Consider the following 14,761-nt stretch of genomic DNA (forward strand, 5'->3'; position numbering starts at 1 on the left):
CAAGGACATATTCAGCACCAAAACTAAAAACAAAAAAGTACAAACAGCCATAGAATATAATCTATAAAGCAAACATTTAATATTGCACTTTGTTTCTCTATAATGTTTGGATTTTACTTACTTTTTCCTAATTCAGATCAGAATTCTCTATCAAATACTGGGCTACAACTGTGAACCTCATGTTTTAGAACGCTGAGAATTGACCAATATTTGTGGAAGAGTAATGCCTCTGAACAACTAACGACATAATTTAAACTGAAAAGCCTTTATTTGATAAGGTTATAGAATTTTTCACTCTAATCACAAAGGCTGTGATGCTGTGTCAATTACTACAGTATCGGTCAATCCTGCTTCATATGCAATTTTTTATTAAATTGTGATAAGTACTTTAATGCTATGTATAACAGCAATTGTTCCCTAGTCTGTTAAAGTAACAAAAAAGGAAAAAAAAAGTAAAACCACCAAATGCCCTTTTATGCCAACAATCCCATCAGCTTTTATAATTGTCTGGTTGGAGAGGGTAGAGGGAAGGGACATTCACAAAATTGGCCTAGTAACATCAAGTCATCACCCAATTTCCTTCTTGTCCAATATTCTTGCTCAAAGCCCAAGCCTTTTAACTGAATCACTTAAAACGCGACTCATTTTATCACCCTGTTGTCATTTTTGAAACATGAATTATCACTCATGTTCTCATAAAGGCCACTTATGGAAAAGCCCATTTTGTCGCATTTATGAAGCCTTAAAAACAAGGCAGAGGTTTTTATGAATGAGCACCTGGCAAGGAACACCAGCCTCCCCTCTCCTGCTCCCTTCTGAGCTGTTTTATTGCACAAGGAGATAGACACTTGATGGATTACATCTTGATTTGTTTAAGTAGTCAACACCAGAAGCGTGTCCCTTTGCTAGCAGACTGTGTTACACAATTTCTGAAAAGGAAAGTTGACTTTTGCTGTAAGTCTCTAGCATGTCAGTGCTGGTATTTCTGTTAGCACATCTAACAGCTCCATTGCATTCTTCTTTGTTGGGGCACACTCAACGGCAACTGCTCTTCCTGTGAAATTTCTTGCATACTGACTCAATGTATGGTAAACACTTGTTCTGAAGCTCTTGAGAGTACCCCAGAAGATGCCAACACTGGAGCAATTCCAGCTAACTGGTATCTCAGTAGGACTGGTAATGCTGATCTTGCCCAGTTTAATTATACTTGTAATTTTACTATTTTTATAGTATCATAAACCCTGAAGATAATACAAAGTGCACAAACTGAGCTCTTTAGCATAGTCCAAGCTTTTCCTACAGTTTGAAATATACTTTTTACTAGAGACTCATTACATATAGAATGTTTGGTGAAAAGGTTAACTATATATAAAAATAAATGTACTTTCCCTTCCCATCCCTACTACTTGGGATATTAATCTGTCTATGAATCCTGCACAGGGTATGACTATTTCCTTTTAAAATTCTTTGAGGCTGAGCTGGTGTCTGCTGGTGCCACTTTCATTTGTGCCTTTTTCTCTCTTTTCTTTTAAAGCTTCACAACTTGAACATCTTTTTTTCTTATAATGTAGAAATAGCAATGGGAATGAGGGTGGGTTTTCTAACTTTTGTGTATGTCCCTATTCCAGATCCCCCTCTCAAGTAAAGAACAAAAAACACAAACACAAAACAAAACAAAAAAAAAGAAGTAACTCAACAGTGCAACGTAACAAAACAAATAGCATTCCAACAGTTTGGCAAGTGATGAGTTCACCTGAGATTAAGTGATTTTAGGCAGTCTGTAACAAAATGCTGCTTTGCGTTAATAGTAGAAAGGCAACAAATTCTTAAAAAGAAATCAAGAAGGTATACAATCTTGATGAAGTCTATTAGTTTCTTTCTATTAATTGTCCACCCCCACCCCATCCCCACATCTGTTGCTTATCTACTACAGTAGGCTGCAAAACATACAGCAAGAAGGATTGGCTTGAAGGCATTTGATGTTTGTAAATAAATCCACAATAGGATCCAAGCTGAAGAGGTGATACATGATCAGCCTACTAGGACAATTCTGAGCATGTGCATATGCAGGTAAAGTCCAGGCTACATTAAATTAAAAAAAAAAAAAAAAAAGAAAAGTCAGTGCATTTGTCAAAGTCTGTTGCTGCTGTTTTTTTTTTTGTCAAAGCTTTCTTTTGCTCCTTATTGTGCGGACCACAAAGAATAGGGGGGGGTAACAACAGTCCAGCATAAATGAGAAAAAAAGCTGTAGTGACACTGAACCGCACAACATAAGCAATGAACATGTGCAAATTTCCCAATCATGAGGAAGCCATCCCCTTTCTTACAATGTGGTTTGAGTGTTTTGACACACATGACTGTAGGTTAGTAAGGCTGCTCCTAGTATGTGCCAGTATTTAAGTGGGGGAAGAAAAAAAAAAACCTCAGGTCTTCAAGCATGTGGAGCAGTCCTACAATGTTACTGTAGGCTTCAAAGCATGATCACAGGTTGTTTTCATTATTTCACCATACAGGCAAGAGCAAAACCACTTCCTTTGAAAGCATGTCTCTCCACTATGATGCCTTGACCTTCAACATGGCAGGTGTGATTCAAAACCCAAGTCAAGTCAGCTTCTTATGGATTCCTTCAACGAGAGGGGCAAGATGGTCTGTCATCTGTGGGCTGATCTGGGTTTGGATCAATCTAACAAAAGAGGAAAGAAAAAAAAAAAACCAAGGCATTTTTAGAGTCAAATGCTAGAAATAAATCAATTCAAACAAAACTCCCACCAAAACTGTCAAGTTTAAAACAGGCATAGTGATGAATGACATTCCCAATCCAAAGGTTACCCAAGTAACTGAACCACCTCTAGTCAATCCAACAAAAATTTGAATGAAAAATCAGTTACAAGTACAGCAGAAAATCTTAAAACTACAGGTTGTTGGTAATTTAAGAGTAAGCACAAAGAATTAAAACCAAAAAATCTGCTTTAGTAGAACAAATATTTTGAATTATTTACTGTACACAAAAAAGACAAACTTGACTCATCACTAAAAAAACTTTGTTATTTCAGAAGACATTTCGCTTCAAAAGACAAAATAATCAGTCAACAGTCATTCTACTTCTAATTTACAAGTAATTAATCCTCAAAATGCCCCATAAAATGTCTTCAGATTGTGATCCACACCTTATCTGATTCCTATCTGCAAGAGGACAAAGGGGAAAAACTTGCTAACTTAGTTCTCCAAGACTATGTAGGAATAATAGTCCCAAGTGTACAGAATATAGTTTAATCAACATTCTCACCAGTTTAATTTACGTGACCATTTTTGAGGAAAAAAAAGGCTTCTAAGCCTTTAGGTACCCAAAATGAAAAGGATTTGAGTGGTATTCTAGGGTTAAGCTATAGAGGAGTCAGAGAAGTCTCCAGGACCCAAGATTCATGTCCCTCTCTTCCCACTCATCAACACATTAAGTACTTCAAGAGAAGGAGACCAAAAAATCAACTGTGATTGAACTCAAGCAAGATTTATCCAAAGGACATTCTTTCACTTCTGTCCTCACACCACTGCTTTTTCCTCAAAAATATGAACATGGAAAGCCTCTGAAGTTATGCTATGGTTAAGTGTCTCTCACAGAACCAAAAATGCAGCCAGAAATATTGGAAAACTGTATTTATGGAAACTTAAATTGGAAAGAATACCTTTGGTAAATCTCTACATGGAACTTCTGAAAGCCCTACAGACACAAACCAAACCATACAGAGCAGTATTAGAAAGAACTAGAGCTGAAAAACATTAGCTTCTTGTGCATCTATAAACCCAAAATGTTCGGTGTCAACCAGTGCAATGCATTCTGTATGTAATGCCAGGCTTTAATGAAGTTGCTAAGAGGGTACACAATAGTTTGGATGTTCCCACAATGTATTAGAATTGTTAAGAATCCTGAAAACTCTCGATGCAAGACACCTGCACTTTCCTATACAAGTTGTCTTATCCCATATTCATTATTTTGATGCTTTCTCCTCCTTTTAGAAGGGAAAAAATCATCCTACATTCATTCCCCAAGACAGAAAAACAGTGAATTGTCATACTGTTTGAGATACCTACTTCTGAATACAGGGGTGGAGGCAGAAAACGGAACTCCTGGATGTATGCAAACAGTGGTCCTGGAAGTGCCCTCTCAAAGTCATCACAAGCACCTATGGGTGCAAGGCTGGACTGTCTCTGTTCCTCCGTGACAACTTCTGCATAGCTCGGAGGTGCTGCAGGGAGAAGGCACACGCAGTTCGAACAACAAGTTCTTATGCATGTCAGAACATATAACATGGTAAATATTAAACTTCTGTCATTGTAAAATGCACTAGCAAGTAGGTAAACGACTTCAGTGAATTTTTTTAATAGTTGTTGAACTATTGAATAGGAGGGTATGCTGTTTCATTTTACATAAAGATTATGCTCAAACCCAAGAACAGGCTGACCACTGCTTATTACCTCACTTCATTTAAACTGACTTTCTGTACAGGTAGGAATGGCAGAACATGGCATGTCTCTGGACTCCCAAGAAACCGAAGTCTGGGATTTGTGCATAAAACAAGCAGTGTTTATCAGACACGTAAAAGAGTTTCTCCTTTGAAAACATAAGTTTCCCATTTAAATTAACTATGTCTCTTCACAGGGCCATGGTTACTAAAGCTGGTAAAGGACACCATAAACTGCTATTATGGCAGTTCCTTATGCTATTATAACCTATAACCAAGGATGCCACTGGGATACCAGAGGCAGAATTGGTTCTGCACAGGTATGATGGCATCCTGCACTTTAACTTTTTGCCTGCTTCCAAGCAGCTGGATTTCACTCCTTCTCCTTGATAGGGGAAGGCAGGGAGGGAACTCTTCTTCTGCAGAGGACAGGCAGGTGGCAAGGAAACATCCACTTTATTACAAATTTGTGTCTGTTCACACAACATCAAAGAATAAAGCAGACAAAAATAAAAACATTAGCTATGTTGACTTGCACTTGAATTGTCAAGTTACCTTCTGGTCTTTCAGGCAGTGTCAGACCAAGCCAATTCATGTTCATGCTACACTGGCTGCTCACACTTGATGTTCTGCTACCAAATGGGTGTAGAGGAATGGTACCAATGACCAGTGGTAAATTAAGGAATAAATCCATGGCACCTGGAATATCAACATATACCTGAAAAAGAACAAAAGAGGTGTATCATTGAAATGCATGTTCGTATGAGCACTTTGTAAGTGTATAACTTAAGTTCTCTGGCCATGGAATTTTCCATAAGGAACTTAAGTTTCTTATTGTCTGTTTTAGGACCAGTGCTCCTGAAGAGACAAATAGCTCAGGATCCTTAACTGAACCCTCACATGGAAGTATCACCTACTCATACCACATTTGCTTAAGCTGGCACATCTTAAACTGGTTTAAGAACATGCATGATATAAACTAAACTTATTTACAGAGCCCCAGTCAGGATGTTAATACTAAGATGCGTATTTCTTTTGTAACTAGTTAGCACAGAATAATGCTTTGTTAGCACTTTGCAAGGAACAGTGGAAACTACTCATGCCCCAGTGAGACAGATCATCCCAACATACCATCAGTGAATACTCCACACGGATGATACTACAGTCAAGGATTGAAGGGGAAACAGGTGGAATTTTCAACTGTTTGCCATTCCAGGTTTCTGTTTTGCCAGATGACACAGATTCGCCACGCAGGTTGGCAACAAGCTGTTTGACTTCCTTCATTTTCCCTTTGGCATAAAATGCCTGTGTTTGGTAAATGGCTGCCTTTGGCACCACCACACGGGAAGAGCAGTTCTCAATCTCAGCAAAGATCTGAATTGATTCACCTGAAATAAAACAATTTCATGTTCTCTTTGTATTCACAAGGCAGCTTAACCAAATTGCCTCATTCTGTGTACTGTTATAATGCAGTGAATGCTGCTAGCAATGCTCTACCTTGAAAAACATCCACTGCTGCTAACAGGAATATAATCACTAACAGCTAATCTAAGAGAACAACACAGATATCGAATAGAAGCAGTTATCTATTAACAATCCAGAGACACAGCTAGTATTGATTAGTAAAATTAAGTCATTAGGAAAATACAGAGAAGACTGCTGAATGCAGACTTAGGTGGTATGAATAGTTTAAACATTGTGTTTATATAAAAGCAGAAAAGTACAAACTGTCTTTTTAAAAGGGAAGGAAAAACATTTCCTTTAATTACTTCTGTTACGTACCTGGGGTGTAGCCCTTCCTTTCAATTTTGGCACTTAAGGATATTGGGCCTGAGGTACAAAACCAACAACAGAGAGTCTTTTCTTTTGTGCCTGCTTGGGGTGACTGCAAGAAAAGAACAACATTACCCATTAAATTAAGAGTTTCATTCATCTCTCCACCTAATCAACACGCAATGATTGTCCTGATGTACTTATGTGTTTTGATAAACATTGTTAGCTTTGCTTAGACAAAAATCTCAAGCAATTGTAATAGTACTATGCACATACAAGGTTTATTCTAATTGCTCAGTAACACTACTTTTTTCTGCTACATTATCATAGTATAGTCACACTTATAAATACTGTATAACTAAGGAAAAAGCTTTACAGCCTACCATGTCACAACAGACTGTTGGCAGAGCTTTTAATTTATCAGTAAACTAGAACATCTTTCCAGCAGATTGTATTTCAGAAACAGTAACTAAGCTGAAGTACTGTAACCTTGACTCCTGCTGTTTCCTCTGTTTTAGAACGATCCCACTTCATCTCTATTAAACAGATTTTGTTATTTTACATTATATCAGGATTTAGGACTTGATCCAAAGCCCGTTAAAGTCAAATGACAGTCCTTTGATTTTAATGGAATTTGTGCAAGGCCAAAGTCTCTTTCCAAGTCTGATTTTTCACACATACACACATGAAACCTGTTTCAATGGACTTTGAGGGTTTTTTTCCGCCCCTCTATAGATCAGAATTTGAGGAAGAGGAGGAAAAAAAGTAGAGGAATTTTCGGCCGGATTTGAATCAAATCCTCATTGAAAGCAGTTGTGATACTGAAATTATTTTAATGAAATAGCATTTAAGAAAAACATTATACAGAATTGTGATAATTTCTCCCCATTGGCAGAAAACTATCCATATGGAAATTATCAATTATGCACAACAGTACATTTTTTACTTTGCATTTTTAAGTTAGCAGTCTCTCACTGTGATGTTCTTTTGAAGTTCTGTTCCTTCCACAGATTATTCTTTACTCAAAGAGGAACAGTTCTCAAAATTCTTGTTTGCGATGTATCACAGTTTTGTATTATCAATTTAAATCAACAAAGAAATTTTACACATATTAGAAGTGAAGCAACTCCAAGTACAAGAAAACATAGCTTTCAAAGTTAACAAGAGTTGCTGAACTGGTATGAAGGTCAGCTGTAACTAAAGCAGTGAGTAAATATTAAATAAAATTAGATGTGGACATTTGTTTCAGTTATTATACTTCATTATTTTTATGCCAGAAATAAAAAATGAGTAATTCTGTCAATTCTTACCAGTAATGAAGGAGTGTTGATATCTATATGTTCAAAGACTGTAAATTCCTTCTTTAATTTTACTGGTAGAAACCAAGGCCTATGCAATTCGGCTTTCACCCAATAGCGCACACTGCCATGTCTGCCTTCGAATGAGGTAGCAAGTGGTCTGTGCAGGACACAAAGGTCAAAACTGAGTAAAGTCCTTCTGTCTAATCATGACACAATTGATCAGATCAGGGATTAGTATGCAGAACTGCGTTTTTAAATGCACTGGAGTATTGAATGCAGCACAACTTATGTGCAAAGTTTCCATATCTCGGAAAAAAAATAATTGGGAATAAAGATGGGAGAAAAAATCATCTCCAATTCATCCTACTGGAGTTTTGCAAGGATTTTAAGAATCAATTAAAGAATTGTACTAGAAAATGCCAGGAGAGCACACATCTCCTTTAAACTTAAGAGGCCACTTTTGCATCTAGAGTAAGGCATGCCACTTTGGGACCAAATTAAGACTACCAACTTAAAATTAGCAATTAGTATCCACCATTTGTTCTGAACAGCCTATGTTGTAAATAATTTTCTATGGTTTATTTGGCTGGTATCTCACTGTTATGTTAGTTTTAGCTGTAGCTCAGCTCTTTTGTAGTTTAAGGAGAGCAAATATTTCAATTTAGAGTTCTGAAGAGAGGCTATTTTCAGCACCTTCTAATCTTCCTCTACTCTGATGAGACGAGCTTTAACCTATTGTACATGGATGTATATATATAAACATACATGTACATAAAATCATCAAGCCTATTCTGAGCTTTGACAGATGGGCAAGTTCCTTTTTTGGGAGCTGGAGGAAAAACTGTGGAAATGATCTCCAAACCTTTCAGTATCACCTTTCTTTTCTGCAACATCGTAAAATGAAAAATAAATCATCTTTATATTCCAGTTATCTCCAGTTAACAGTAGTTTTTGATAACATTTTTCCTTATTTTGGGGCAAGTTTTTTTTAATATACAGTATTTTGAATACGCTGCAATACATAAATCAATCACCAATTATTTGCAAAGCTTCCATATCTTTCATAGGGAACAGTATTAGCTGTGCTAGTACTTTGATGGAAAGATTATTTCAGATAAAGGTTTGAATTTTCTATTTGCACATCTGAAATGTGCATTTTTTTCCCCCCAATAATCCTAATTAAAGGATTTGCTAATCCAATTTCCATGTTTCACTCTGCCCCATACTCTTTAGGGCAGAAATCAGCAAGGCCAGTGTGTGTCTTCTTTCTTTCCACTGTTGTTCGGTAGCTTAAATCCATTTTGGAAGTATTCTAGGGACACAAAATAACAATTAAGTAGGCAGTGTCAAATTTCAGGCTTTTGATACCAGCCTTTGTGCTTTCAGTATTACAAACAGCTGGTTTCACAGTTATTCATACAGGCCACTTAAAAAGAACCTGTGTTTTGACCAATACTTGTATACTTTGCTGGCTACCTGCTTCACTTCAAAGTAAGTTCATGTATAACCATTTTTTTCATATTTAAATTCCCCTTCCAACTTGAGAGGTTAGTATTAACCTTAATTTTGTAGTTGCCATGCTCAGAGAAAGCTAAATTGCCTTCAACAATCTCCAGGCATACAGGTCATCTTCCCTTTTACAGAAGATCTACTCTGAAGTCCTTTGCTGTTACCTTTGAAACTGACCTGTACATCATCTGCAGGTTTCCTTAAAACCAGCATCTCTAATAAAGAGATGGTTTATTAGCTTTAGTATTAGGTACTGAGCTGTTTCACACACTGCCAAATGTTTCCAACCTTAATGACTGCATTGCTTGCCTTCTGCAGCAAAAGGCTCCTTTTTCCATCCATGTCAAGACTCCCTCTGTTCCTGCATGTTTAATTTTATTGCAACTTGATTTTTTGGTGTTATTTCCACGTTGGTAACTCCTCTATGTGTAAATCCTCCATTCACCATATATATCTTACACTTTTCAGACTTGGGGAGTGGGGGAACAATCTTTTATCTTCAACACATCTGCTCTCACTCTTGCTTAATTTTTGCTTTCTAAGAGAAGTGTAATTAGGTACTATAACTATTCCTACTTCTTCCACCCACCCCTCTTATTTCCATCCAGGCTTTCTTTGTAAAGGCCTGCCTGGATACATATATCTTATTTAAATGAGAACAAGATCCACTTTTGTTCAAGTGTCACTAGACTTGCTACATCTGTTCCAGTCTGAGCCCGAACAATTCAGCTGTGATCTTATCTCTCCTTCTGCTGGTCTGGATCATTCCAGTAAACTCTTCAGTTAGGTTAGAAGGTATCTTAGCCACTCTGCAGTGCTCCACTGAGGGTTCAAACTCCTTTCCCTTCCCTTTGGAAGGGGTAAAATACTGCAAGACCTAGTAAGTCAGTCTGACCTGGTCAAAAGAAAGTGAGCAACTGGGTGTGTATCAGTTTAAAAGCAACCTCTTCAGTTTAATGAGATTATGTCCTCTGCTGCATGTCTGCAGCACAATTCCTACTACCATTGAAAAGGTTTCCCCTCCACCCACAGCAGGAGTTTTGCTCAGGAGGGCAGGCCAGGCAGGCCCTGGGGGCTGCATGCAGGCACTTACGTCTGTGGAAGCTCGAAGCTGAATGCATATTCATGCCTTCCCGAGTGGATGGTGTGAAGGCCTTCTTCTGAATTGTCATCATCTAGGAGAGAAGAACAACAATATGCTATTCCACCTGCACACATTTTATACATTACTTGGGCTTCTCTTTCAGAATAAAAGGCATTTACACACTTGCTACAGCACTTGAGAACACCGTGTCCCAGAAACAAGGGTCTCTGGCCCACTCACGTACTAACTGCTGGATGACTGGACAAATTCTACCTACTTGAAAGCAGGCAAGATTGCCAGATTCACCTTATAGAGAGAAGCAGAATTTAATTTGCTTTAATTTATAATCCCACATCTCAACACTGCACAATTGCAAGTGCTGCCATTTCAAGGCCTGCTTGCAAGATCCATAATGGAAATAATGCTTTCCACTGTGATTCCTAGTTAAAAATGAAACAGAGATGACTCTTTAGCAGCATTAAGCAACCTGCACACGGTCTACTGTGCAAGATTAACTTTAGTAACTCAGCTTCCTTTTATCTTCTGCCTGGCAACAGTGTCCAGAAATTAATCACCAAAAAAAGAAAAGGGAAGAAAAAAAGGGTGCACAAGCACCACCTGGAAAGTACCAGACAAATTCAGGGACACAGAGAAAGGCAAGCTGTCCTGTTAATACCATCTAGAGCTAAACTACTTCTTTTTTACAGGTTAACTCTCTTTTGCTCACACAGCAAGACCCAGGTACTTGATAGTTCCACCAAGAAAGCCAACCTTTGCTCATGGTCATGATTTCTTGCACACTTTCAAACGCTGCAATGTATCTATGGTTTATTCTGGTGTAATTACCCTAAAACCGTGAAAAACGCTGACTCCGTCAAAATAGAAAGTTGAGAGAAAAATAACTTGAGCATCTTGCCCAAATAAAAAGGGCTGGAGTAATAAAAGGGGATACAGTGAGACAATGCAAAAGGCAATCGTTTTACTTAATGGTCTACAGCATTAATGCAGGATTTTAAGTTCTCATTGTCCTACAGAAACCATACGCTCCTCTTGCCGTAATGCACTGTAAACCCTGAAAATATTAAAAAAAAAAAAAACCACCACATGGAAACCGAAGGAAAAAAAGCCCCCAACAACAACAAACTACAGGCACAAATGAAGTAAAGTGTCCAGGGAAAGGCACCGAAAGGCCGAGACAACGCGTGTCGGCGCGAGGTGGGGTTTTTTAACGTGTTTTATGTTGTGTTCTTTTTGGTTTTTCGTTTGTTTTTTTTTTTTAAGGGAGGGGGGAGCGCTGCTTTTGGTGGCGGCTCTGCCTCCCGGCAGGGCCATCTCCTCCTCACAGACACGTTCTCTTTCCACCCCCCCCCACCCCTTTTCTGCCAGCTCAGCAGTCCCCGCCGAGCCGGAGCTGTGGTAAACAAGTGCTGAGCTGTCAATCAGGGGCCAGGCTGGAGCAGGAGCCGACCGGCCTAAACCGGTGCGAGCGGATCCCCAGCCAGCCGCTCATATACATACGAGTATACGTTACACCCGCCGCATTCGCTCAGCAGCCCCGCTCCCCGCCGGCTGAGGGAGGGACGAGAGGGGAGAAGGGAGGGAAGGCGGGGCTCTGCCCGCCCCCCCCGGCCGAGACCCCTCAGGGGACATTCCCGGGGAAAAGGGGGGAGGGGGGGGGTGGTTGGGGGAAGATGAGGACGTGACTTGCCTCAGGGCGTCCCGCTCGCCCTCAGAAAGGGGCTCCCCATCCGCAGCGCCTCGGGGAGGGGGGGGCATCCCCTCCCTGGCCTCGGCCCGGCTGGAGAGCACGGGAACCTGCTCCCTCACCCCCTGTCCCTCCGAAAGGGGCTTCCCTCCCCCCCCCCACCATGCCAGCTCCTCAGGGGGAGCGTCTCCTCCGCAGCGGAATCTTCTCCCTTCACCCCCGCGGCCGCTCAGAAAGGGGCTTCGCCCACTCGCCAGCGCCCGAGGGAGCGTCCCCCTCCGGCCCACGCCGGCTGCGGGCAGGGGAACCTGCTCGCCCGCCCCCGCGGCCAGAGCCCCCCCCCGACCAATCAGCGGCTGGCATCGCCCTAGCAACAGCCCAACAAACCCCCGGCCGACCAATCAGGGGGCGCGGCCCGGGCCGCCGGCTGCGGGGGAGCGCGGCCCGGGGCAAGTCATTGAAACTCGGCGGCCGCTCCGGGAAGAGCAGGGGCGGCGCGACCCAGTCCCCCCAGGGCACCCCGCACATTTCCCCCCCTTGCCCCGCGCTCGCTGAACACGCGTCCCCTTCCCCCCCCGCCACGAGAAGCTCGCCGCTGCCTGCAGCCCTGTCACCCGCAGCTGCGTGAAGTCCCGAGCCAGTGGCTTCTCCCCAAGCCGCCCCGTGAAGCGAGCCGTGCACGAGGGAATTCAGTGCAAGAAATAATAAAAAACACCCAGCCGCCCTCTCCCTCCCCCGCAGCGCTACAGCGTCAACGGCAAAGGGCTCCGCTGCGGCCGAAGTTCTTAAAAAACAACAAAAAAACCCACACACATCCAGCGAACCCACCCCATCTTTTATCAAAAGGCGAAATATCCTAAACGGCGCAATAAAGAGGCCGCATGTTAAAGAAAAATGAGAGGGGGGGTGGGAGGGGGGGGGGGCGGCGGGCAGGCAAACGGCACCGAAATTACATAACCGGTTTTTAAAGATTTTATTTTCTGGTGCTGGGGAATTAAGTCATCGCCACCACCTGACGCGTGCGGCCAATCTGCGCGAGGCAGGCGGCGCGCACCCCCCACCCCCCCGGACCGGTCCCAAACAGGATTGAACCGCTTCGAACAAAGGCTGCAAACTTCGGGGGGGGGGGGGGGGGGGGGGGAAGAGAAACCACAAAACCCACCAAAAAAAAAATAATCCCCAACCAAGCAAAACACCAAACCCCACCCTTCATCGACACCCCCAGCCCCGCTGGTTTCTTAACCCCTCATGAGGTGTGTGCTGGGGGGGAGGTGTGGGGTGGGGGGGTACACACACACACACACACACACACACACACACCCCGAGGCGTGGGGACCCCCCCCCCAAAAGGACACAGAGGACAAGGGGGATATGGAAGGGTCTCCCGACTCCCCCAGTTTTGGGAAGGATGCTGGCATTACGCAAAGCCCTCTCCCCTCCTGGTCCCAAATCGGGGGGGGGGGTTTAAGACACATCTGAATATCGGGGTGTTACCCCCCCCCCAAAAAAAAAAAATTAAACAAAAAATAATGTTGGGGACAAGGATATTAAGCCAATTTACCGGGAGAGGGTAAAACACAAAAAAAGAAGATTACACGTGGGGTGGTGGTGATGGCATATGTCAAAATAAGCCACGGGGAATCTTTTATCTGGCAATAAGCAGCCATCCTTTAGAAAATCATCACATTATCAGCCCGAGAAAAGGAGAAGATGTGGCAGAAACTCTTGTTTTTAGGCTTACATTGCATTTTAGGGTGGTTTGTTTTTTTTTTTTTGGAAGGGGGGGTGGGGGGATGCTGCCAGGATAGCCGCTCACGGCCGGCTTGGATTTTTATAGCCCCCCCCAAAGAGAGGGGAAAAACACTTCCAATATTACCGGGAAGAAAAACAACCCATGAAGCGTTTTTAAAAAATAATAATAATAAATAAGGAATCAACGCCTGGGAAGGGCAAGCAGCTCAGCATGGTCCTGATCCCAGGCACTTTGCAGATGCATCCCGGGCTCCCTGCAGGGCTCACGTCCAGTTAAAAAAACAGGGGAAAAAAACGATGCGAAGACACTTCCTTCTCCCCAGCCGACCCCCCCCCCCGCCCCAGAAGGCATGATGAAGAGAAAAAGCCTTACCTCTCTCGTGGCCGATCAGGATGTCCTTATGGTTGAAGTACTCCACCTCTTCGGTGTAGTTCTGTGTGTAGGCAGTGTTGGATCCAGCATTTCTCGACTCAGTCCAGCGCACTTTGGCGTGTCCCCGCGCGTGGATTTTGAGAGATTTCACCCTAATTTCCCCCGTTACTTCTAAATTGACCCTTCCTGAGACTGTGTCCCCGCTGGAGTAGACGGGGACATTGCTGTCATTCAGACAGTCAAAGCTTATTGTCAAACTCTTCACCTTCCCCAGCACCATTTTTTTGTGGTTTTTTTTTTGTTGTTGTTATAGCAAAGTGTAGAAAAATAGACTTAAGAAAACAAAAAAAAAAATTATGAAGGAAACGAAACAAAGCAACGAAAACAACACCACGATAAATCCCCCAAACCCACTCGAGTCAGAAGAGCGATGGTGGCGTAACCTACAGCCGGCTCATGGGGACGGCGGGGAGCCCCGGCCCCAGCCCGGGGGGAGCGCGGAACCGGCGCGGCGCTCTCCCCACAAAGGCGCTGCCGGCCCCGCCGCCGCCCCCGCCTTATAAGGCCTGGGACAAACAAGCCCCGCCGCGCATGCGCCGACCCGCCCAACCACGCCCCTTTCTCCCCATCGCCCCGCCCCTTTCACCCATCGCCCCGCCCTTTTCGCCCCCTCGCCCCGCCCCTTTCGCCCTCTCGCCCCGCCCCCTCCCCCCCCCCCAGCCTCAGCGCATCGTTGTGCCCTGGAGGCCACGGCTTGGGGGGGGGGGGGGGGGAGTTATTTTTGGGCAAAAAAACCCCTACCGG

At 42.8% G+C, this 14,761-nt stretch overlaps 1 protein-coding gene across 1 annotated transcript; it reads right to left on the bottom strand.

Moving 5' to 3' along the window:
* Positions 1 to 246: 246 nt before the first annotated feature.
* Positions 247 to 14,473, bottom strand: ARRDC3 (arrestin domain containing 3). The gene is made up of 8 exons (XM_051642835.1): positions 13,958 to 14,473; positions 10,137 to 10,218; positions 7,544 to 7,691; positions 6,243 to 6,345; positions 5,592 to 5,848; positions 5,016 to 5,178; positions 4,090 to 4,244; positions 247 to 2,683 (listed from the first exon to the last, which is right to left on the bottom strand). Exons 1-8 carry the CDS (start codon positions 14,235 to 14,237, stop codon positions 2,627 to 2,629), a joined length of 1,245 nt encoding a protein of 414 aa, XP_051498795.1. The 5' UTR covers positions 14,238 to 14,473; the 3' UTR covers positions 247 to 2,626.
* Positions 14,474 to 14,761: the final 288 nt, after the last annotated feature.

The sequence above is a fragment of the Apus apus genome, chromosome Z (genome assembly GCF_020740795.1).
Source record: "Apus apus isolate bApuApu2 chromosome Z, bApuApu2.pri.cur, whole genome shotgun sequence".
In the NCBI taxonomy this organism is placed as follows: domain Eukaryota; kingdom Metazoa; phylum Chordata; class Aves; order Apodiformes; family Apodidae; genus Apus; species Apus apus.

What these genes read in the sequence shown, in the direction of transcription:
- ARRDC3 (XM_051642835.1), bottom strand. Translation starts at nt 14,237, where the DNA reads ATGGTGCTGGGGAAGGTGAAGAGTTTGACAATAAGCTTTGACTGTCTG. An exon ending in CCTGATCGGCCACGAGAGAG is followed by an intron (nt 10,219 to 13,957) that starts GTAAGGCTTTTT and finishes CTTCTCTCCTAG; the next exon opens with ATGATGACAATTCAGAAGAA. An exon ending in AGCTTCGAGCTTCCACAGAC is followed by an intron (nt 7,692 to 10,136) that starts GTAAGTGCCTGC and finishes TGTCCTGCACAG; the next exon opens with ACCACTTGCTACCTCATTCG.